This window comes from Dendropsophus ebraccatus, chromosome 1 (assembly GCF_027789765.1).
Source record: "Dendropsophus ebraccatus isolate aDenEbr1 chromosome 1, aDenEbr1.pat, whole genome shotgun sequence".
In the NCBI taxonomy this organism is placed as follows: Eukaryota; Metazoa; Chordata; class Amphibia; order Anura; family Hylidae; genus Dendropsophus; species Dendropsophus ebraccatus.
The window spans coordinates 200736336-200760374 of NC_091454.1; the positions used below are offsets into that span (position 1 = coordinate 200736336).

The 24039-nt window shown below is 43.4% G+C and overlaps 2 protein-coding genes across 2 annotated transcripts; both read right to left on the minus strand.

Annotated features, from left to right (window-relative positions):
• Positions 1-7660: 7660 nt before the first annotated feature.
• On the minus strand, positions 7661-17615 carry LOC138784008 (olfactory receptor 8I2-like). Its single transcript, XM_069959423.1, has 2 exons — positions 17550-17615; positions 7661-8629 (listed from the first exon to the last, which is right to left on the minus strand). The coding sequence occupies exons 1-2, from the start codon at positions 17610-17612 to the stop codon at positions 7661-7663; spliced, it is 1032 nt and encodes a 343-aa protein (XP_069815524.1). The 5' UTR covers positions 17613-17615.
• LOC138771123 (olfactory receptor 2T3-like) lies at positions 13719-14591 on the minus strand (the record flags this gene model as incomplete). Its single annotated transcript, XM_069950603.1, has 1 exon — positions 13719-14591. A coding segment is annotated over one exon (873 nt), but the record flags the coding sequence as incomplete, so codon positions are not given.
• Positions 17616-24039: the final 6424 nt, after the last annotated feature.

Consider the following 24039-nt stretch of genomic DNA (forward strand, 5'->3'; position numbering starts at 1 on the left):
GAGGGCTGGCTACTATATAAGACACTATTGGGAGGGCTGGCTACTATATAAGACACTAATGGGAGGGCTGGCTACTATATAAGACACTAGTGGGAGCTGGTTACTATATGGGACACTATCGGGAGGGCTGGCTACTATGTAGGTCTCTAATAGTAGGCCTGGCTAGTATGTGGGGCACTATTTGGGGTGGCTACTACATGGGGCACAATTATAGGATTACCTACTGTTTGAGGGATATAATGAGTAAGTTTCATGTCGGGAGAATTACTTTGGGATAGGCAGTGCCAGGAACACTGCACACTGCTTTGACAGTGCCAGAAACGCTGCATGCAATCTTCAAGGAGGTGAGATCTGAGAAGGACGAGGATAAGAAAAAAACGTTCATTCTATAATTGGTTGCAGAGGTTCTGCATATTCTCTGCTGTTATGGGTGAAAGAACCCCTGAGTGTTGTCCTTTACTGTTCCAGCATCTGGACATTAGCCTATAGACATTTTGGCAGTCCAGCTTGGATCTCGTATGATGAGTTGTACCGCCAGAAGCTATCGGTTCACCCTACGGCTAAATTGGGACAAAAAGACGTTGGCCTGTGGCTGAGCTTGATGTTGCCCCAACGTCAGGTGGTTAGCAATAGACCACCTGGCAGTGGGACGTCCTTTCGGAAAGGCTACTGCTTTACCTTTAATGACACTTGGTGTAAGTGGGCAAATAATTGTAAATACAGGCATGAATGTTCTCACTGCAGCGGAGCGCACCCGGCCTCACGCTGCTTAAACAAGGCTCAGCAAACAGGTCAGCAACCCGCTTTCAGCTGAGAGGTGGTTTGCAAGAGCAGTCAAGTTGGAAAATATGCTGGTTTGGTTAAGTCATTACCCAGACCAGCAGAAAGCCACACTAATTAGGGAAAGTTTTGTTGTGGGTTTCTTCGTTCCGGAATTTAAAGGTATTGAGTGTAGTTGGGTTGATAACCTGATATCAGTTAACTGTAACAGGGAGTTGGTTCAATCAAAAATTGACAGGGAAGTAGTTAAAGGGAGGGTGGAAGGCCCTTTCGCTTCCCCTCCTTTAACCAAATTTCACATTTCCCCATTGGGCTTGGTTCCCAAGCTGGTACCTATCGCATCAACCATCATCTTTTTTATCCCTTGAAAGCATCATTGAATGATGAGGTAGCTGTCGATGAGGCAATGGTTCACTATGCGTTTTTTTAATTCGGCTTTGGGTCTTCTGTGGGCTGCTGGACCTGGGGCCCTTATGGCCAAGGCTGACATTAAATCAGCCTTTAGGTTGCTCCCTGTACATAGTTGTGGGTACAATTCATTGGGTTTTCAGTTTGGCTGTGGTTATTATTACATTTGAAAAAGGTGTTAACAATGGGGTTTTCATTATCTTGTTATTATTTTAAATCTTTTTCTACTTTCCTTGAGTGGGCTATGCATTGTGGTTGTTCAGTCGGAAGTATGTTACCTTGATGACTTTTTGTTTGTAGGTATGGTTGGTTCTGATAGTTGCTCTCAATTGCTGTCTCATTTCTTTTCTGTGTGCCAGGAGTTTGGGGTTCCTTTGGCAAGCGAAAAGACCCATGTACCTCGTTGAAATTTTTAGGCATCGAAATTGATTCTGTTGCTATGCAATTTCGCCTGCCTAGCGAAAAGATTGATAGAGCCTATGGGTTGCTTACCATGTTTTTGGGTAGGAAGAAGGTCAAGTTGCGTGAGTTGCAGTCTTTTTTAGGTCTGTTGGTTTTTGCCTCAAAAGTTATACCTATGAGTCGCCTGTATTTAGCCACAAAAGGCCTGTCCTCACCGCATTCTTATGTCAGACTTCACACTTGTTGAAGGATGATTTGAGTCTGTTGTTTGAATTTTTGCGGGACTTTAATGGTCATTCTACATGGCAATCTGATTTGTGGATTATTCGGATTTGGGCGTTTTCACTGATTCGGCTGGTTCATTTGGGTTTGGTTCCTTTTATGCTGGCCATTGGTCTGCTCACCCCTAGTGATGATCGAACAGTAAAATGCTTGAGTTCGAACCTCGAACAGTAGTGGTGTAGAAGCTGGAATTACCATCCAGAAGAGTAATCTGGAAACATGGAACAACTTAGTGAAGAAAATTTGGCTCTAAGAAAGACAGGAAAAAAATTAGGAGGGTAAAATACTTCATTCCTTTCAATGGATAACTGAAATACCAGAGTTGAGATAGTGACATAGCAGAGTTGAGGTTGTAAAGTCGTGATATAGCAGAGTTCAGGTAGTAAAGTAGTGATGTAGCAGAGTTGAGGCGGCAGTGATGTAGCAGAGTTGAGGTAGTAAGGTAGTGACATAGCAAAGTTGAGGTAGTAAGGTAGATGCCTGATGAAGAGGAGGGTGGCCTCTTTGAAACGCATAGCTGAATGCAAATAAAGAACTTCTTTTCACCAGAACGTGGAATCAGTGTCCGGTAACAATGATGATCCAGATATTAGACTCCTGGTCCAGACGGACTGCGCCAAGGAAGCCACCATTTTTATCACTTTTTCTTTGTGCTAAGGAGATGTAGCAGAGTTGAGGCGGCAGTGACATGGCAGAGTTGAGGCGGCAGTGATGTAGCAGAGATGCAGTGGTAGTGATGTTGCAGAGTTACAGAGGTAGTGACGTATGCGCCTATATACGACCCAATATACAAAGGTCCATACCTTATACACCAAACCGAAAAAAGGGGAATTAACCCATAAACAAAAATGCAGGACCAAATATTTAAAGATTTATTTTTAACTTTTATTAGGATATATGAATATATAGAAAAATCTTTTTACAATCAATAGTAAAATCACAGTGTAGGAGCTGACACGTTACCAAATCCCCAACAGGCAGGTGGTAGTAAAATATGTTACACAGTAAAAATAACTCAAAGATAAGATGGAAAATATAATGAACTTAATTTACATACATAAGGCACTGGGCACTGGGCATGTACACTAACCAAGTGAGAACCAGGAATAAATGTAACTAAGCAACTCCTATGTACGATTGATTGATTCGTATGGCAGATGGGGAGATGTTTTTTTTTAAACTATTACTCAGCTATGGAAACGGACAAAAATGGACTTTTGGGCACTGATTATGAATTAGAAAATAATGAAGGTCACCCAGCCTTACCAAACCTAAGTATTGCTGTCTATGGAGAGGGAAATGCTATCTAACTAAGTCTAAGCCTGTCCTTAAATCCCTAAGCTTGCCCCTAAGTCCCTAAGCTTGCTAAAAACTTCACTAACTACCTAACTAAGCTAAATAGCAACATGCAAACAGAAAGACAGACAGAGAGCAGTCTGTACAGCACAGTGAGTGAGCAGAAAATGGCATCCAGAACACATCACAGTGATAAATATATGAGATGGTCATGTGATTTTAGCAGCCCATGAGACCCATAAATCTCAGCAATGACGTTTCTGACACTTCTATGAGCTTTGCTCTGATTGGCTGGCAGAAAGGCACTCAACCTTTAAAGGGGTACTCCGGCAGGGGTTGGCGCGTTTTTTTGCTGGGACCGAGTAGGAGGTGGCTGAGGGAAACAACGTCCACTCACCTCCCTGGTTCCAGCGGCGGGTCCCGCATTGCGGCGCTCCGGTCCCCGGCCGCTTCCTGGTGCCTGACGCGTGCCCGAGACGTACGTCACTGACTGGCTGAGCGGACCTGAGACATCACGCCTAGAGCCCGCGTCAGACACCAGGAAGCGGGCGATAACCGGGGACCGGAGCGCTGCGATGCGGGACCCGCCGCTGGAACCCGGGGAGGTGAGTGGACATTGTTTCCCTCAGCCACCTACTCCCCGGTGTCAGGAAAAAAATGCCCCCCCGCCGGACTACCCCTTTAACTCAAATTCGAACACTAACTCGAACAAACAGTAAAATGTTCGGTTCGGGTTCGAGAAAATCAAGATGTTCAACTCGAACCTTACTTTTCTTGAACAGTTCGATCAACACTACTCACCCCTGGCCGCAATCTTGGGTGGATGGGGGTTTGACTGGCAATAGAGTTTTGTTGGAATTGTTCCCGGTGTTTGTTGCATTGGTTGTTTGGGGTCAGGAGTTTCATAATTGCAGAATTTTGGTGCATATTGATAATAAAGGGGTTCTTTATGCTGTTAATTGTTTGTCCTTTTTTTCAGATATTAAATTATTGAAACGTCTAGTTCTGTTATGTTTTCAACTTAATGTCTGGATGAAGGCCAAATATGTCCCTGGTTATTCTAATGTTATTGCCAATTCTCTTTCTCAATGACAGTTCGGCCGATTCCGGCTGCTGGTGCCGGAGGGGGATGGCGTAGGATTCGACTGCCCTGGCCACCTTTGAGACCTAGTGTGGGAGTGACCTTACGTCTTCCTGGCATTGGTGGCAATCCTTTTGTGCTTCCCAGGGTGTGAGGTGTTTTTCAGGTGACCTCGTTCCGGCTTTAAATTTCTTTTCTAGTCTTCTGGAGGAAGGTTTATTGGCCAGCCATGTCTCTAAGACAGTGGCGGACATATCCTTTTTTCAGAAATAGTACAACATTAAACCCCTCGGTTCTTGGTTGTAGGTGAAACAGCTGCTGAAGGGTAACTGTCGGCAGGTGTCTCTTCCTTATAGCAGGAGACCTATCACTTATAGTCTGTTGCAATGTATTTTGGTGGTCTGTCGGGATGTTTGTAGTTCAAATTTTGAGGCAACTCTTTTCCGTGTGGTTTTTGTTTGTTCATTTTTTGGCGCATTTTGACTTGGGGAATTAGTGGCGCAGAACAAACTGGTGGTTCCTCCTCCTTTATTGTCAGATTTACGTTTCCAAGATTCTTCTGTTCTGTTGGTGGTTCGAAAGTCCAAGACTGACCAGCAGGGTAGAGGTGCGTTAGTTTGCATTAATGCTGTGGAGGGTGCGCAGTTTTGTCCAGTCCATTTGTTAAGTGTTTATTTGAGTGGTTTAGTTGAGTGTTCGGCCTAAGTCTTCTGGTTCCTTGTTCTTGCATAGGGATGGGTTTCCTCTTACTAACTATCAGTTTAAAGAGGTCTTGAGCAGGGTTTTGCGGGTTAAAGGTTTAGATGGAGCTGGGTATTTCCCTCATAGTTTCAGAGTTAGGGCCGCCATGGAGGCAGCTAACTTGGGTTTGTCGGGGAATATCATAAAGTCTCTGGGTAGGTGGTCTTCTGATCGTTTTAAATTGTATATTCGTCCTAATTTGTGCATTTAATTTATTTTAGGTCCTCGGATAAAGGTCTGGATTTTTGGACATTCATTTATTGTCCGGGCCCAGCATAGAGCTGCTGTTCGCTCCTACACTCCAAATCTGGGTTTGGATTCATCCAGTTTTGAGGTTAAATGGAAAGGGGTGGGTGGCCTTAGAGTCTTGGATTTAATATTTAGTCTTTCAGCTGACTGGGGTATACCCAATATTACAGTGTTACATATAGGTGGAAATGATATTGGGAAAGTTTGCACGGTCCCCCTTTTGTTGGACATTAAGTCTTTGTTTTTATCCTTTAGTTCTATTTTTCCCCATGCTACTTTGTGTTTCTCTGAGATTGTACAAAGACTGGTTTGGTCCTCCAGGGAGTCATTTTTCCTGGACAAAATCCGGAGACGCATAAATATGGGTGTTATGAAGTTTTTGCCTAAATTGAACGGTTTTAGTTATAGGCACACTGACTTGGAGGGATTTGTTGCCGGGCTCTTTCTAAAGGAAGGGTGTCCATCTCTCAGATGTTGGCTTGGATATGTTCTATTTGGGCCTCCAAGCCCTAATTGAGCAGGCTGCGGTGTTTGGCTGTGCCTGGTCAGTTCTTGGCTGGCCTGCCTTGTGGCGGTCTCCCAGCTCACACCGCGGCCATTTCTTGACAAATTTTGAAGTTTGTCTGTTGTTTCTTGGAGTAAGGGGTGGGACATTGAAGCCCATGAAAGGGCACCCTGAAATGTATGTAAATCGGGCAACATGGGCGGTCATGGACCCCACTTGTTACCCTCCCTTCTTTGTGTCTTATGTCAATGGATACGGTGGGTGATTGTTGGCCAGTAATAACCCCCCTGCCCTTGGTACCCCCCCTGTGTTGTTAATGTATGTACTGAGGTAAGTGGTTTGGGAGCGGAACGGTACCTTTGTGTCTTTGTGTCTTATGTCAATGGATACGGTGGGTGATTGTTGGCCAGTAATAACCCCCCTGCCCTTGGTACCCCCCTGTGTTGTTAATGTATGTACTGAGGTAAGTGGTTTGGGAGCGGAACGGTAACCTTTCTCGAAGTTTTCTTGCAGGTCCTGTTGCTGGGCAGAATCCCTAGAAAGAAGAAGATGACTGGTCCTGGCGGTTACGGCAGGCTTGGATGAGCTGTATAAATCTGGGAGATTCTGGCCGCTGCAGCAGTGCGTCAGGAGCTGTGAAAAGACTAAAGAAGATTTGAGCTGTGTGGTCAAGCCGTGTGAAGGCACCCCCCCCCCCCCCCCCCCCCCGGCCCTATCTTATTTCCCTTGGACTTGTCGCGGTGTTTATTTGATGATCGGTCTCCCATCTATCTCTGGGAGGACAGTTGATCGTTTAGATTTTTATGACTTCTCTGACTTATTGGCTTATTTATTAATCTAGGTATTTTATTTATTGGTTGGTTATTTTTTTCTATTGTATTTCTGTAAACATAAATAAACAGCGCGGCCATTTGTTGCCAAATGTTGAAGTCTGTCTGTCGTTTCTTGGAGTAAGGGGTGAGACATTGAAGCTCATGCTACAATGGTCCGACCATCTTTTACAAACAGAAAAGTGCAAGGGAGGTTGGATAAATTAGTAATCACAGAACCAAATTAGGGAACCTGATAAGCTGCTTGAAAAGGTGAGTATTGAGGGCATACTTTGGGTATTAGAGATGAGTTAAATTTTTTGAAAGAACTCAGCAGGGAAGTTGTTTCACCATCTTGGAGAACTAACCTAACAGATCTTCTGTGAATGTCTCTGCTCAGATCCTTCTGTCTCTTCATGTCATCCCAGGCACACTGGGTGATGTGAGGTCAAGGCTCTGTGAGGCCATATCATCACTTTCAGGACTCCTTCCAGGATTTCTTTATGCTAAGTCTAGTGTCTTATGGTACTTTTACACAGAGTGATCATTCGCCCGATCGCACGATTAACGATTTTGAATGAACAATGGTTTTTTTTATAACGATCAGCGTTTAGATGGAACGATACATCGTACGGAAAATTCGCTATGCAATCGTTTTGTGATCGTTTAAACCTATCTCACACATAGGTGAAATTGTTGAAAGTCTGTTTACACTGAACGATCTGCGAATTTTTTGCGAATGATCAACGATGATTTGAGAACATTGAACGTTGAAAGATCAAAATGAACGATTTCTCGCTCGTCGTTTGATCGTTCGAATTCGATCGTTATCGTGCAAAAACTAACGATCAATCATTCCGTGTAAAAGGACCATAAGGACATTGGCTATATGTTTGAAGTTGTCCTAATATAGTATGAAAATATAGAGCCCATCAGATGACTCCTTGCAGCTTTTTTCCACACCTGCCAAAAATATTTGCACAGTACTGCACGAAAATAGTAAAAATGACAAGCACATATTATTTTTATATTGTGTTGCATTACACAGTATTTTAAAACAGAAAATTGATAAAAAGAAAATGTCTCCTGACTTCAATGAATATTTTCCTATGAAATAATTTTAGCTACTCTTAAAACATCTAAGACGTCTTTGTTCCTTAAACTATAGACTAGAGGATTTAGGGCTGGTACCACCGCCACATATAGCAAGGATAGCATCATGTCCAGTTCTGTGGAGCTTTTCGAGTCAGGACTCATATAAACAGTTAGAGAAGAGCCACAAAAGAGTAAAACAACTGTCAAATGGGAGGAGCAACTGGAGAAGATCTTCATCCGTTTAGCGAATGTCTTTATTTTCATGATAGCAGATATAATTAAAACATAAGAAGTCAAAATCATGCCAAATGCTATAAAACCTAAGGTATAAACTTCTGATAATATCACAATGTTCACATGTCTGGTGTCGCTACAGGAGATTCTTAGAAGGGCTTTCATATCGCAATAATAGTGGAATAAATGTTTAGAATCACAAAATGATAGATGAGATATCAAGAAGACATAGAGCAATGAGTTCAGGGCACCTATTGTCCACGGAGTAAGGGAAAGTACAAGACATGTTCTTTTGTTTATGATGATGGAATATTTCAACGGGTCACAAATGGCCACATAGCGGTCAAAAGCCATAGAAGACAGCAGTAAGAATTCTGTATCTACACATGCTACAGACATGAAGAGTTGAGTGAAACAGCCCAGGAAGGAAATCCTGCTTTCCCCGGTTACTTGAGAGTCCAGGAGCTTTGGCAGAATAGTAGATACATAAGTTATATCCAGGGTAGACAAGTTACACAAGAAATAGTACATTGGAGTGTGTAGTCGTTGTGCCGCCCATACTACTGCTATAATAATCAGATTCCCAAACATACACAGCAAGTACAATAATGATATACTGAGAATAAGGACATAGGAAGCTTTCTGCAGTCCAGAAAATGCTAGCAGGTGGAAATCTTCAGTTAAGGAAATATTCAATTCCTTTATATACATCTGTAAAGTAATGTCGGATACGAAGACAAGTAAATTCTGTGGATAAAAAAAATCATATTTGTAAATAAATTGTATTTGCAAATTAAGTGTTTAAATTTAATAAGTTAAAAAAACACCATGTCTGATACTGTCCACCTACTTTTGGACCACTGTGTGTGTGTATATACAGTATATATATATATATATATATATATATATACTACTGTTCAAAAGTTTGGGGTCACATTGAAATGTCCTTATTTTTGAAGGAAAAGCACTGTACTTTTCAATGAAGATAACTTTAAACTAGTCCTAACTTTAAACAAATACACTCTATACATTGCTAATGTGGTAAATGACTATTCTAGCTGCAAATGGCTGGTTTTTGGTGCAATATCTACATAGGTGTATAGAGGCCAATTTCCAGCAACTATCACTCCAGTGTTATAATGATACAAGGTGTTTGCTCATTGGCTCAGAAGGCTAATTGATGATTAGAAAACCCTTGTGCAATCATGTTCACACATCTGAAAACAGTCTAGCTTGTTACAGAAGCTACAAAACTGACCTTCCTTTAAACAGATTGTGTTTCTGGAGCATCACATTTGTGGGGTCAATTAAACGCTCAAAATGGCCAGAGAAAGAGAACTTTCATCATTCTTGTTCTTAGAAATGAAGGCTATTCCATGCGAGAAATTGCTAAGAAATTGAAGATTTCCTACAACTGTGTGTACTACTCCCTTCAGAGGACAGCACAAACAGGCTCTAACCAGAGTAGAAAAAGAAGTGGGAGGCCGCGTTGCACAACTAAGCAAGAAGAGATTAGAGTCTCTAGTTTGAGAAACAGACGCCTCACAGGTCCCCAACTGGCATCTTTATTAAATAGTACCTGCAAAACACCAGTGTCAACATCTATAGTGAAGAGGCGGCTGCAGGATTTGGGGTTTCAGGGCAGAGTGGCAAAGAAAAAGCCATATCTGAGACTGGCCAATAAAAAAAAAAGATTAAGATGGTCAAAAGAACACAGACATTGGACAGAGGAAGACTGGAAAAAAGTGTTGTGGACGGATGAATCCAAGTTTGAGGTGTTTGGATCACAAAGAAGAACGTTTGTGAGACGCAAAACAAATGAAAAGATGCTGGAAGAATGCCTGACGCCATCTGTTAAGCATGGTGGAGGTAATGGGATGGTCTGGGGTTGCTTTGGTGCTGGTAAGGTGGGAGATTTGTACAGGGTAAAAGGGATTCTGAATAAAGAAGGCGATCACTCTGCACCGCCATGCCATACCCAGTGGACAGCGCTTGATTGGAGCCAATTTCATCCTACAACAGGACAATGACCCTAAACACACCTCCAAATTGTGTAAGAACTATTTACAGCAGAAGCAGCAGCTGGTATTCTATCATAGGTAATGGAGTGGCCAGCGCAGTCACCAGATCTGAACCCCATTGAGCTGTTGTGGGAGCAGCTTGACCGTATGGTGCGCCAGAAGTTCCCATCCAACCAATCCAACTTGTGGGAGCTGCTTCTAGAAGCGTGGGGTGCAATTTCTCCAGCTTACCTAAACAGATTAACAGCTAGAATGCCAAAGGTGTGCAATGCTGGAATTGCTGCAAAAGGAGGATTCTTTGACGAAAGCAAAGTGTGATGTAAAAACAATGTTATTTCAAATACAAATCATTATTTATGTCTTGACTCTATTTTCTATTCATTTCACAACGTATGGTGGTGAATAAGTGTGACTTTCTAATGGAAAACACAAAATTGTTTGGGTGACCCCAAACTTTTGAACAGTAGTGTACATGTGGCGGATGTGCGATATGACACAGAGTGCATGGAGAAGAGTAGCATGGTATTTCAGAGCAGTAAATAACTAATCAATTCAGAACATTGAGACCGATTTACTAACATGCTCCCAGCAGCAAATTGTCATTTTTTTTGTCAGTTTAGTGTTCTGACACATTTACTAAAGGTGTGCGGCACAATTTTTCCAAAAATCCAACAAACACATCATTTTTGTCCAAAATTCCGCCCAGTGGTCATGTCATGGGTGTATCCTTAAAATCCTGCCCCAACCGACAGAGTTATTAAGAAAACCGTCATTTTTTGACAGGTTTTATATTCTAAAAACCAGCCACTTCTAATATGGCGGGATGGTCGGGTTTTATTTCTGTCCATTGAAAAACCTTCCAGGTTTACTAAGGATGTGCTCCTCAATAACTAATTTGACGCAAAAAAAAAAAAAACAGATACAACCAACAGCATAACAGCTAAAATTGTTAGTAAATGAGGCTCATTATGTGCAGTCATATATATTATAAACCAATACCTATACCTGTAGCTCAGGCGTCTAATAACTTTCTCTCAGTATATTAGGTGTATGCATGTGTAAAGCAATAATTTGTACTGAACAATTCTACGCACAGGGTATTATTTATACATGGAGTCATCTGTGGGTTACTAAAGGGATTTATAAAGTTATTCCCGTCAGGAGTCCAATTTATCAGCACATGAATACTCTATAGATATCATTGCTAATTTGAAATATATATTTTTTTAAATATCACTCATTTATCATTGCTACAGTCTGGAAGACTCTAGGTCTTTGCTGAAAAATGTAGCTGTATATTGCATAGACTCAATTATATTTGCTGGCGGATTCCACTGTCCGCCCAAAGAATTGACTTGTCAATTGTGGGAAATATGGGAACTTGTGGGCAAATATCATTAAGTCTATGGAATGAGTGGAACTTCAATCGGAGGCTGCAGACTTAAAGGACACCTGTCACCCCCCGTGCCGGGGTGACAGGCTCCTGACCCCCTGTTATATCCCCCTATACTTACGTGATCCCGCCGGGTCCCGCTTCCTGATGCGGTCGGGTCACGGAGATTTCAGCTCCCGAAGCCCTGCGCACGCGCTGACAGCAGAGTCAGACGCTCATAGTAAATGAATGGGGAGTCTGATGCTCCGTCATTCTCTATGGGCATCGGACTCATCTCTCAGCGCGCACGCCGGGCTTTGGGCGCTGAAATCTCCGTGACCCGACCGGCTCAGGAAGCAGGACCCGGCGGGATCACGTAAGTATAGGGGGATCTAACAGGGGCTCGGGAGCCTGTCACCCCGGCACGGGGGGTGACAGGTCCTCTTTAACCGCGAAGCAATGGCCAGCTGTCTCTGTTTCCCTCCTTCTCTAGAAGACTGGTAAGCCTTCACAGGCAGGTCCCTCTCTCCCTCTGTATCAGTCAGTCATTTTTTGCCTTTACATTTATCCTATTTCAGTTTGTGTTAGAATATAAAATTTTAACTCCCCTTTGTATCTTTCGCTCCCTTGAATAATAATAATAATAATAATAATAATAATTAAAAGAATATGTGCATGTACTAGATGAGATTCTGGACTCTCCTCATTCTGCAGAAGAGGATGATGGGATTATGTTTGGTCAATATTATTAATATTTTTGTTACTGTATTTCTATATTGCACAATTAGGTGTTTGAAGAAAGTAAACTTGACGAAAAATTTTGATCACTTTAATAAATCACAATAGTAACATTTACTTATACAGCCTCAACAAATAGCATAGCATTTTACAATGCTAAGGGTACATACTGTATATAAAGGCAAACAATTGAACATTACAGAATAACACACTAGTTATTAAAAAAAGAGGAGTGAGGGCCCTGCTAGCAAAAGCTTACAGTCTATGCTGGGTTCACACTACGTATATTTCAGTCAGTATTGTGGTCCTCATATTGCAACCAAAACCAGGAGTGGATTAAAAACACAGAAAGGCTCTGTTCACACAATGTTGAAATTGAGTGGATGGCCTACATTTAATGACAAATATTTGCTGTTATTTTAAAACAACAGCTGAGATATTGTAGTGCCATAATACACAGAGCTGGAAATGTCAGGTGTTAGTCGATTAGTAGATCGAGAAACCACAAATAGCTCAACTTTAGTCAGTATTAGACATGGTTAGTAGGGATGAGCTCATCTCTGGAGTGACAGCCTGCTCAGCCAATCAGTGAATGACTGAGAGGAAAACAGCGTCGCAGCCAGGGATCGGCTGAGCAGGCTGTCAATCTGTCACTGGCTGTTGTGCTGTCTGTCTCAGTCAGTAATTGGCTATGTGGGCTGAAGGCATGAGGACATGGAAGAGGACACTGGGGGAGCACAGACAGGTAAGTTGTGCACTAAATCTTTACTAAAACAGTTTAAGGGTAAATTCACACGGGTGGATCCGCAGTGAATTTAACGCTGCGAATTCGCAGCTAAATCCGATGTGGATCCTATGCCAGTGAATTTCAATGAGGATACATATTCCCCCATTAACCATTAACCCCCGCCTGCCGGAGTATACTTTACCTCTTCCCCGCTCCGGCTTGCTTTGGAGGCTCCCGGCGTCTTCACTTCCCGTTCAGCCAATCAGTGTACTGCCCCGCCACAGCCACTGATTGGCTGAATGCGAAGTGATGACACCGGGAGGTCTTTTAGCGAATATTTTATTCGCATTGGGACCAATCTGCGCCACCTTCCCCAGTGGGGCAGAGAGGGGGCGTTACGGGGGGTGCGGCAGCACGCTGAGGGAGCGCGGCATCTGCGCGCGCCGCATTTATCATTTTTCTGCGGGAAAAGTGATAGGTTTCAGATTATTCGCACGGACGGGCTCCGTGCATACGGGATTTATGTAGAAGCAATGCACCTCTACATAAATCCTCTGAGCTCCGGAGCTGTGGGGACATTTGTAAGCTCGGCGTAAAAAAAAAACGCCAAACTTCATAAATGTCCCCCAATGTGTATACACTCCGGCCATGATTTCTCAGAAGGCAGCACTACAAAAGTACCGTAACCGAACCAAACGGATCAGTTTTTTGGGACGGACACAAAAACGTAGCTGACACTACTTTTGTGTCCGTTTAAAAAAACGGATCCGTTTTGATCCGTTTTTCTTTACAATGAAAGTCAATGGAAAAATGGATCAAAACGGATGCACACTAATGCATCAGTTTTTTCCATCCGTTTTTTGCAAAAAAACGGATGAAAAAACGGATTGCAAAAACGCAGTGTGAACCTAGCCCTAAAGAGTTGTATAGCCTACTATAATATATGTATAGAACCTAAGAACATGTGGCACATTGTTTTTATGTCAACAAATGACTCAAAGCTTTCATGACTTCTCGGTTCCTAAGACTATAAACTAGAGGATTTAAGGCTGGAACCACTGCCACATACAACAATGAAAGCATCATGTCTACTTCTGTAAAGCTTTCAGAATCAGGCTTCATATAAATACTAATTGAAGTCCCAAAGAAGAGGAAAACAACCATTAGATGAGAAGAACAACTGGAGAAGACCGTCTTTCTTCTAGCCGATGTCTTGATTTTAAGGATTATGGATATTATAAAAGAGTAGGAAGTCACAATCATAGCCAATGGTAGAAGACCTACCGTAAATAACTCAATAAATATCATAGTTTTCACCAATGTGACATCACTACAGGAAAGTTTTAGTAAGACTTTGACATCACAAAAGAAACGGCTGATGTGTTTGGAATCACAAAAGGATAAATGAGATATTAGGATGACAAACAGCAAGGAGCTCAAGAGCCCGGATGTCCATGAGGCGAGGGCAAGTATCGTGCACATCGTCTTGCTCATAATGGTGGAGTATTTCAAGGGCATACAAATAGCTATATACCGGTCCACAGCCATAGAAGCTAAGAGGTAAAACTCTGTATCCACACAGGCTACAAACACAAACATTTGGGTGAAACATTGTAGGAAGGAAGTTCGGGTGTCCCCAGTTATCTGAATGACCAGGAGCTTTGGGAGCACACTGGAGGCATAAACTATGTCCTGGATGGATAAGTTACACAGGAAGAAGTACATAGGGGTGTGCAGCCGGGGGGCCGAACACACAACTGCTACAATGGTAAGGTTTCCCAGCATAGACAGGAGATAGATCAGGAAAATACCCAAGTAAAGAACCACAGAGGCATTTCTTCCCGAGAAGTTTTGCAAGAAGAAATCTCAATGAAATGTTTCATTTATTAAATTTCCATTCATTTTATTATTAGGTTGTGAAAATAATACTTAGAACTAATCTCTATGCAAAGAATTCGCAGATACAGTGTTATTGACCTAGACAGATTTAAAAAAAAAAAAAATCCTTTTTTCAAATTTCAGCAGGGCTCTAGACATTTGTAAGTTGAATTGTAAGTTTAAATTCAAATAACTTTGCAGAAATAAAAAGTACAAGCGAATATAAGAAAGTCTGTAATAGATTTCAATAGATACGCACAAGGATGACCCCCCTAAGTTTTTATCTGTTCATTAATATGGGAAAGTCATCTACAGTAAAGAGCAGGGCCGGGACAAGGAGTTTTGGTGCCCTAGGCAGAGAAGGCAAATGGCGCCCCCCCCCCCACATTAGAATTGGTTCTCCTCGCACAGTATAATGCCCTGAATGTACCCCCACACTGTATTAAGAGCCCCAATACATACAGTAGTTACCTTATAACACTATTTCCACCATACAGTGATTACATATTACATGAAAACTGCACTGAACAGAACAGAAAGATATCCCCAATGATACCATTCCGTAATACCGCCACACCATGACCCCTATCACTACAACCCTATAACTGTGCAGTTACATCCAGTGACTCACATGGGCCGTCTTCTCCGATCTGTCACATTTTCTTTTTCCCTCCATCCAGCCTGGGCCACCTAGAAGTCGTCTTCTGGCTGTGAATCTTCTCTCCAGAATCTGTCAGAGAAACATTTTAGGCTCCAACACATACAGTAGTTAGGTCCCTTGTACCCCTATACAGTAGTTACACTCCTCTGTGCCCCCATAGTTTTAAGGTGTCCCTGTGCCCCAGTATTGTAGTAAAGCCCCTCTGTGCAGCCCCAATATAGTATAGACTGCTGTGTGCTGCCCCCAGAAATATATAGACCCCCTGAATGCTCCCCCATAAATATATAGATCTCCTGTGTGCTCCCCCAGAAGTATATAGACCCCCTGTGTGCTCCCCAGAAGTATATAGAACCCCTGTGTGCTCTCCCAGAAGTATATAGACCCCGTGTGCTCCCCCAGTTATATATATAAATCCCCTGTGTGCTGCCCCCAGTTATACATAGACCCCCTGTGTGCTGCCCCCAGTTATACATAGACCCCCTGTGTGCTGCCCCCAGTTATACATAGACCCCCTGTGTGCTCCTCCAGTTATATATAAACCCCTGTGTGCTCTTCCAGTTATATATAGACCCCTGTGTGCTCCCTAACCCTTCCCCTGCAGAACATCTCATATTTATGCACCCACACACCCCTGCAGAACATCTCATATCTATGCACACACCCCCCCTGCAGAACATCTAATATCTATGCACACACACACACACACCTGCAGAACATCTCATATCTATGCACCCACACACCCCTGACCTGCAGAACATCTCACATCTATGCACCCACACACCCCTGACCTGCAGAACATCTCACATCTATGCACCCACACACCCCTGACCTGCAGAACATCTCATATCTATGCACCCACACACCCCTGACCTGCAGAACATCTCACATCTATGCACCCACACACCCCTGACCTGCAGAACATCTCACATCTATGCACCCACACACCCCTGACCTGCAGAACATCTCATATCTATGCAACCACACACCCCTGACCTGCAGAACATCTCATATCTCGCACCCACACACCCCTACAGAACATCTCATATTTATGCACCCACACACCCCTGCAGAACATCTCATATTTATGCACCCACACACCCCTGCAGAACATCTCATATCTATGCACACACACACCCCTGCAGAACATCTCATATTTATGCATCCACACACCCCTGCAGAACATCTCATATCTATGCACACACACACCCCTGCAGAACATCTCATATCTATGCACACACACACCCCTGCAGAACATCTCATATCTATGCACACACACACTCCTGCAGAACATCTCATATCTATGCACACACCCCCCCCTACCCCTCCCCCTGCTGACCAGTGCCCTCAGTGTGGCTTACCTCCTGCTGATCTTATACACTGCCCTCACTGCCTCATAAACAGCCTAGGAAACTAGCTGCCTCATAGAGCCTAGCAAAGGAAGATAGCTCCTCCCACACTGGTCACATGGGCATGATGTCATCAAAGGTCCTTTACACCTCCTGGACACTCTATTCCTGCTGCTGTATGTAACAGTTACAGTGCAGGGCGGGCCGGCAGACAGGCAGGGGGGCGAGCGGGGGGTAGGATGGATGGGTAAATAAATTACTTACCCATCCAGATGGCGCCCCCTGACGTTTGGCGCCCTAGGCCATCGCCTACCCCTGCCTACTCTTTGTCCCGGCCCTGGTAAAGAGGAAAGACTAAGGGCCATATTATGTTTCCGATTTTTAATGTAAGCTTGTGGCGATCTGCTAAATCGGCACTCGCTTACCAAGCCTATTAGGGTCCTATTACACGGAGCGATTTTTAACGATTAATGACTAACAATAAACAATCGCAAATGAGATTGTTTATCGTTAACCTGAAATCGTTCACCATATGACACAGAACGATAGTCGTTAGTTACGATCGTTACTACGATCGTTATTGCGATCGTTACCAAGATCATTTTTTCCTTCTGATCCCAGTAAAACAATGGACAATGTGCAATTACACTGAACGATTAGTGACCAAATGTGTAACTTGAGTGAACGAATGTGGAATTACAGCGAACGATTAACGATAATTTTAGGTTCAGATCTAAATCAACTATTAACGATACACGAACGATTTTTCTATCATTGCCTGCAATTACACAGAATGATTATTGTTTAAATTTGAACAATATAACAATTTTTTGCACGATAATTGTCCTGTGTAATAGGGCACTGACACAGCTTGTTGATTGTACAGCCCTTGCTCTAAATAGAAACTAATAAAGTTTTACTTACCTCTCCAGGCTCCCCCCAATGCACTTCTGGCTTCTCCCCGCTCACTGCAGCCGCCACTGGCATGTCTGAAGCCATATCTGAAGTGACAGGCAGCTCAGCCAATCACTGGGCCAGACATAGGAGACAAGGACACAGGGGAGCCTGTGTGGTAAGTATAGTGTTAATTATTTTTTACACACTTAAATTAGCTGTCAGCACCTCCTATTGCACTGTGCAATGTATAGTCGGCGGATGATGATTTTAAAACATGGTAAAAGACAACAATCAGCTAATGACTGGCAGATTCAAAGCAAATCGAATCTGGGCCATCAAATCTTCTGCAGATCTGCTGCGGATCCTGTACGTGCGAACATACCCTAAAGGTCCCCACACACCTTATTCTTTTTTTCGGTTGATCCTGCCTCATAGGAATATGCCAATCCTTCCTGTGTATGGGGAGGGCCAGTGCCAGATAGGAGAGATAAATGACTGCTGAACAATCATTCGGCCATCAGTTTTTTGAAGGTGTACAGTATGGCCACCTTTACATAACCCATGAAAGTTTATGGAGGGGGAAGGGGCCAGAAAAAAAAACATAAAAATATGTTTTAGGAAAAATGCTACGTAAAATCACCCTTATGGTGCGTTCACACCTACAGGATCTGCAGCTGATTTTCTGCAGCAAATTTCAGTTAAATAACTGAACACAGCATCAGATTTGATGCTGTGTTCAGTTATTTAACTGAGATCTGCTGCAGAAAATCAGCTGCAGATCCTGTAGGTGTGAACGCACCCTTAGGGTACAAACACACTTGACGTATCCGCAGCGAGTTTCTCGCTGCGAATACACAGCGAAGCTCGCTGCGGATCCCGGCCTTATACTCTTAATGAGAGACAAACTCGCAGCAGGGATGTAGATTGTTTGTCCGTTAACCCCCCGGCCGCTGGAGATTATACATCACCGGGTCCCCGCTCCTGCTGGCTTCGGCGGTTCCTGACACGTCCCGTCCAGCCAATCAGTGCGCTGTCCCACCACAGCGCACTGATTGGATGAGCAGGACGTGAAGACACAGGGAGCCGCTGAAGCAAGCCGAAGCAAGCAGGAGCTGGGACCCGGTGATGTACTGTATAATCTCCAGGGTCCGGGGGGTTAACAGGGCAGGCTGAAGACAAGCTCGCAGCAGGTATCTACATCCCTGCTGCGAATTTGTCTCTCATTGACAGTACAGGGCCGAGATCCGCAGCGAGTTTCGCTGCATATTCGCAGCGAGAAACTCGCTGCGGATACGTCAAGTGTGTTTGTACCCTTAATTTTAGGTAAGAATGCAACTTTACTTATATTTCCCACTTTGGTTTAGAAACCAAGGACATCAAAAAACACAGTGAGGTTTGTAAATTAAAAGTAAATTGAAGTAAAAAAAAACAAACAAAACATGTATACATGCAATTGAAATTAGAGGTGACGATATATATATAAAATAAAAACCAGTGGGATACAACATGTCAGTCAGTGTTAGTGCAGGTTCTAAAGCTCCTCCGGTCCTCTGGTGGGCCATTCCGACACTGCATGATCTGTACCTTAGCTGCTGCAGAACATCATAATACACACCTGTTACACTTTTAGGCAGCTTCTACTATTCTAATACTCCATAGTAGGTGAATATCATTCCATATATCATTCACAGATGTAAAGCTCACATGTGGTAAGCAAGAGTTCTGCATCGTGTAATGTGCTACTGATCTGTTACTACTGTTACAAGTATTTATGTGTTTGAAGATGATTTATGGAGTATTGATTAATCCCAAAAGAGAAGTCATTACAGATGCAAAGGAGCATTTTTATTATCCCCAAAAATATTAATTTAATTGTAGTGTATAATTTTAAAATTATCCAATAAGAATCTGTTAACAATAAGATAATTTTTAGAAGAAAATTTTCAAATTTAAAGGGAATGGGTCACCTAGATTTTCTTTTACTTATTAGTAAAAGTCAGATACTAAAACTTGCTCTTTTATTCTAATCTCTTTTTATTTTCACTTTTTGTACATTGTTATGGGGGCTGCCCTATTTCCTGGACTGTTCTTAACAGCATTTAGTGACATGCGTTAAAGCAAGCCTCATGGACATAGACGACAATAGACAGAGTCTGTCCCCTTGAGATGAATGTAAAACATTACTGAGCGTGCTCTGTGACCTGTGAAGAGGTCATTCCACAGGGAGCTGCTCTTGTCTCCTCTCTGGTGTCACATGTTGCTGCAATGGTGTACAGATCACTTTACAGCAGCCTAAGTTTAGTTTTATTCCCAGTGGTGATAAGGAAAACTGCAAGAATTATTTTATAGTATAGATAGTAAGATGGAAAGTTAGAAAAAATCAATAGTACAGGCGATTTTAAGAAACATTGTATTAGGGTTTATTAGCCGAAAAATGTATTTTTATCATGAAAAAAACAGTTTGAAGCTCTCCCCCCTGTCTTCATGGCTTGCTTATGGAGAGGGGAGGGGTGGAGGGAGATGAGGCACCAAAACAGGACAACAAAGATTTAGTCTACAGTTAATCCCCAGGCTATCTCCTCTGACAGTCAGCAATGACCTCCCTGACCTCAGAATACCGCTGTCACCCACCTCATGTTGTGTAATCCTTTATTCTCTGCTCTCTGCTGCCGACTAACTCCCTCCACTTGCATCATCTAATTAAAGCGACTCTGTACCCACAATCTGACCCCCCCCCCCAAAAAAAACCCAGAGTGACCACTTATACCTTTGGATAGCTGCTTTTAATCCAAGATCTGTCATTGGGTCTGTTCGGCAGGTGATGCAGTTATTGTCCTAAAAAACAACTTTTAAACTTGCAGCCCCGTGCCCAACGGGCAGGGCTTGTAGTATCTGTGCCCTAACTTTGCACCACCCCTTTGTTTCTCCTCCCAGCCCTCTTCATCAATAGGAATGCCACTGGAACATTTTCTCCTGTTTGAATATTGCACAAGTACCTTAATGATCCAGCCCATGTTCAGTATTCACATAGCTGAGGAATAGGAGGCAATCTGTCTGGGGCATTCCTAATGTGGAGGAGGGCGGGGAGGAGGGACAAAGAGGGTGTGCCAGCCTAATGCATACACAATCCAGGCCACGGCCGTTGGGCACGGGGCTGCCAGTATAAAATTTGTTTTTTAGGACAATAACTACATCACCTGCCGAACGGACCCCGGGATAGATCTTGGATTAAAAGCAGCTATCCAAAGGTACAAGTGGTTTTTGGGAGGGGGGGGCAGTGAGGAAAGAGTGACCAAGGAAGAAGCGGTAGCAGGTGAGCCTCCCTAAAATTATGCCTGACACAGCATGGCAGTGAGGACAGAGTGACCAAGGTAGAAGCGGTAGCAGGTAAGCCTCCCAAAAATTATTCCAGACACAGCATGGCGGTGATGACAGAGTGACCACTTGTACCTTTGGATAGCTGCTTTTAATCCAAGATCTGTCATGGGGTCTGTTCGGCAGGTGATGCAGTTATTGTCCTAAAAAACAACTTTTAAACTTGCAGCCCCGTGCCCAACCGTCGGGGCTTGTAGTATCTGTGCCCTAACTTTACACCACCCCTCCGTCCCTCCTCCCGCCCTCTTCATCAATAGGAATGCACAGGTACCTTAATGATCCAGCCCATGTTCAGTATTCACATAGCTGAGGAATAGGAGGCAATCTGTCTGGGGCATTCCTAATGTGGAGGAGGGCGGGGAAGAGGGACAAAGAGGGTGTGCCAGCCTAATGCATACACAATCTAGGCCACGGCCATTGGGCACAAGGCTGCCAGTATAAAATTAGTTTTTTAGGAAAATAACTGCATCACCTGCTGAACGGACCCAAGGACAGATCTTGGATTAAAAGCGGCTATCCGAAGGTACAAGTGTTTTTTTTTTTGTTTTTGTTTTTGTTTTTTTTTTGGGGGGGGGGTCAGATTGTGGGTACAGAGTCGCTTTAAGAAGATTATCACAATGGCAAGGGCATGGTAATTGAGATTGACTTAGTAAATTCTTTACAAGCTTTTACGAAAGTTGTCTTTTCTATGCAAGAGTGCTAGTTTATGTGAGAAGATCCCCCTTTTTAGCTTTAATGCAGTAAACGTATATGGGGGATTTTAACCCCTTAACAACATCGGGCGTAAATTTACGCCCTGATGCCGGTAAGGGAGTTCAGAGCGGGGCCGCGCGGCGGCCCCGCTCTGAACCGCGCCGGTCCCGGGTGCCGCGTGTAGCCCGGGACCGTAGGTATTAGTGGGCATGGTCCGATCGCCGTGCCCGCTAATACAGTAATCGGATGCAGCTGTCAAAGTTGACAGCTGCATCCGATTACCGGACGCAGCGTCATCCCTGGTGTCTAGTGGGGAGATCGCTCCTCCGGGATGTAATCCCGGAGGAGCGATCTCCGTAAATGAAGCCGGCCGGGGACCGCTCCAAGATGGCGCCGTCCCCGGCTCGGCACTCGTTTACTTCCGGCTGCAGCAGCCGGAAGTAAACGAGTGCCTATCTCATGGATCTCTGCAGCATATCTATGCTGCAGAGATCTCAATGAGAGATCAAAGCACTTATACTAGAAGTCCCCTAGGGGGGCTTCTAGTATAAGTGTAAAAGTTAAAAAAAAAATTTCATTATTAGTAAAAAGCCCCCTCCCCTAATAAAAGTCTGAATCACCCCCCTTTTCCCAGGTTATAAATAAAAGTAAATAAATAAATAAATAAATAAACATGTTTGCTATCGCCGCGTGCGTAATCGCCCGAACTATTAATTAATCACATTCCTGATCTCGCACGGTAAATGGCGTCAGCGCAAAAAAATCCCAAAGTGCAAAATTGCGCATTTTTGGTCGCATCAAATCCAGAAAAATTGTAATAAAAAGCGATCAAAAAGTCGTATATGCGCAATCAAGATACCGATAGAAAGAACACATCATGGCGCAAAAAATGACACCTGACACAGCCCCATAGACCAAAGGATAAAAGCACTATAAGCCTGGGAATGGAGCGGTTTTAAGTGTTGTATATTTGTTGACAATGGTTTAAATTTTTTACAGGCCATCTGATACAATATAAGTTATACATGTTACATATCGTTTTAATCGTAGCGACTTGAGGAACATATATAACAAGTCAGTTTAACCCCAGGGCGAATGGCGTAAAAACACATTTCCTCCAAATAAACAAAATGCGTTTTTTTTTTTCAATTTCACCACACTTTGAATTTTTTTCTGGTTTCGCAGTGTACTTTATGCAAAAATTCAGCCTGCCATTGCAAAGTACAATTAGTGACGCAAAAAATAAGGGCTCATGTGGGTCTCTAGGTGGATAAAATGCAAGTGCTATGGCCTTTTATGCACAAGGAGGAAAAACCGAAAACGCAAAAATCGAAATTTGCTCTGTCCTTAAAGGGTTAAGGTGATAATTATTTCCTCAAGCCTTGGGATAGATGCAAGGGAAAACCCAGTCCTGAAATCTTAAGCTGTTCCCTTCCAGTAAGTGAACTGTGCAAGAATAATATACTGATAAATTTGAGATGTGGTTTTCTATCACTAGAAGCAGATCTGTTTGGGGATATTACATGTTAACTAGTGATGAGCGACTACTAAAATGCTCGGGTGCTCGTTACTTGAGACGAATATTTCCCAATGCTTGTTGCTCGTTTTGAGTAACGAACCCCATTGAAGTCAATAAGAAACTCGAGCATTTTTGCAGTGGACCCAAGCTCGGCCCAGGGAAGGTTGCGTGAAAACCTGTCAAGAAAATGATGTAAACACCACGAAAATGGAAAGAAAACAGCATACATGGATGCCTTTGAGGCTGCCTAACTGCACCTTTACAGCCTGGTGGTCAATCTCAAGACTATTGTGCTGACCCAGACCAAGGTGGACAAGGCACATGCGACCATGGTCAAAAGCTGAAAGTCACTTTGAAGGTCAAAGGCCTTGGAGAGTGTTCCCCATTAAAACAGAGGTAGCATATGAACCACCCAAAAACTTAGCCTGGCACAGCATGGCGGTGAGATCACAGGGAACCATTAAAACAGAGGCAGCATATGAACCACCCCAAAATTTAGCCTGACACAGCATGGCAGTGAGAACACAGGGAACCATTAAAACAGAGGTAGCATATGATCCACCCAAAAACTTAGCCTGACACAGCATGGTGGTGAGAACACAGTGAACCATTAAAACAGAGGTAGCAGATGAACGACCCCAAAATTTAGCTTGACACAGCATGGCAGTGAGAACACAGGGAACCATTAAACCTGAGTTAGCAAGTTAGCCTTCCAAAAATTATGCCAGACACAGAATAGTAGTGAGGACAGAGTGACCAAGGTAGATGAGGTAGCAAGTGAGCCTCCCAAAAATGATGCCCCACACATCATGGCAGTGAGGACAGAGTGACCAAGGTATAAGCGGTAGCAGGTGAGCCTCCCAAAAATTATGCCAGACACAGCATGCCAGTGAGGAAAGAGTGACCAAGGAAGAAGCGGTAGCAGGTGAG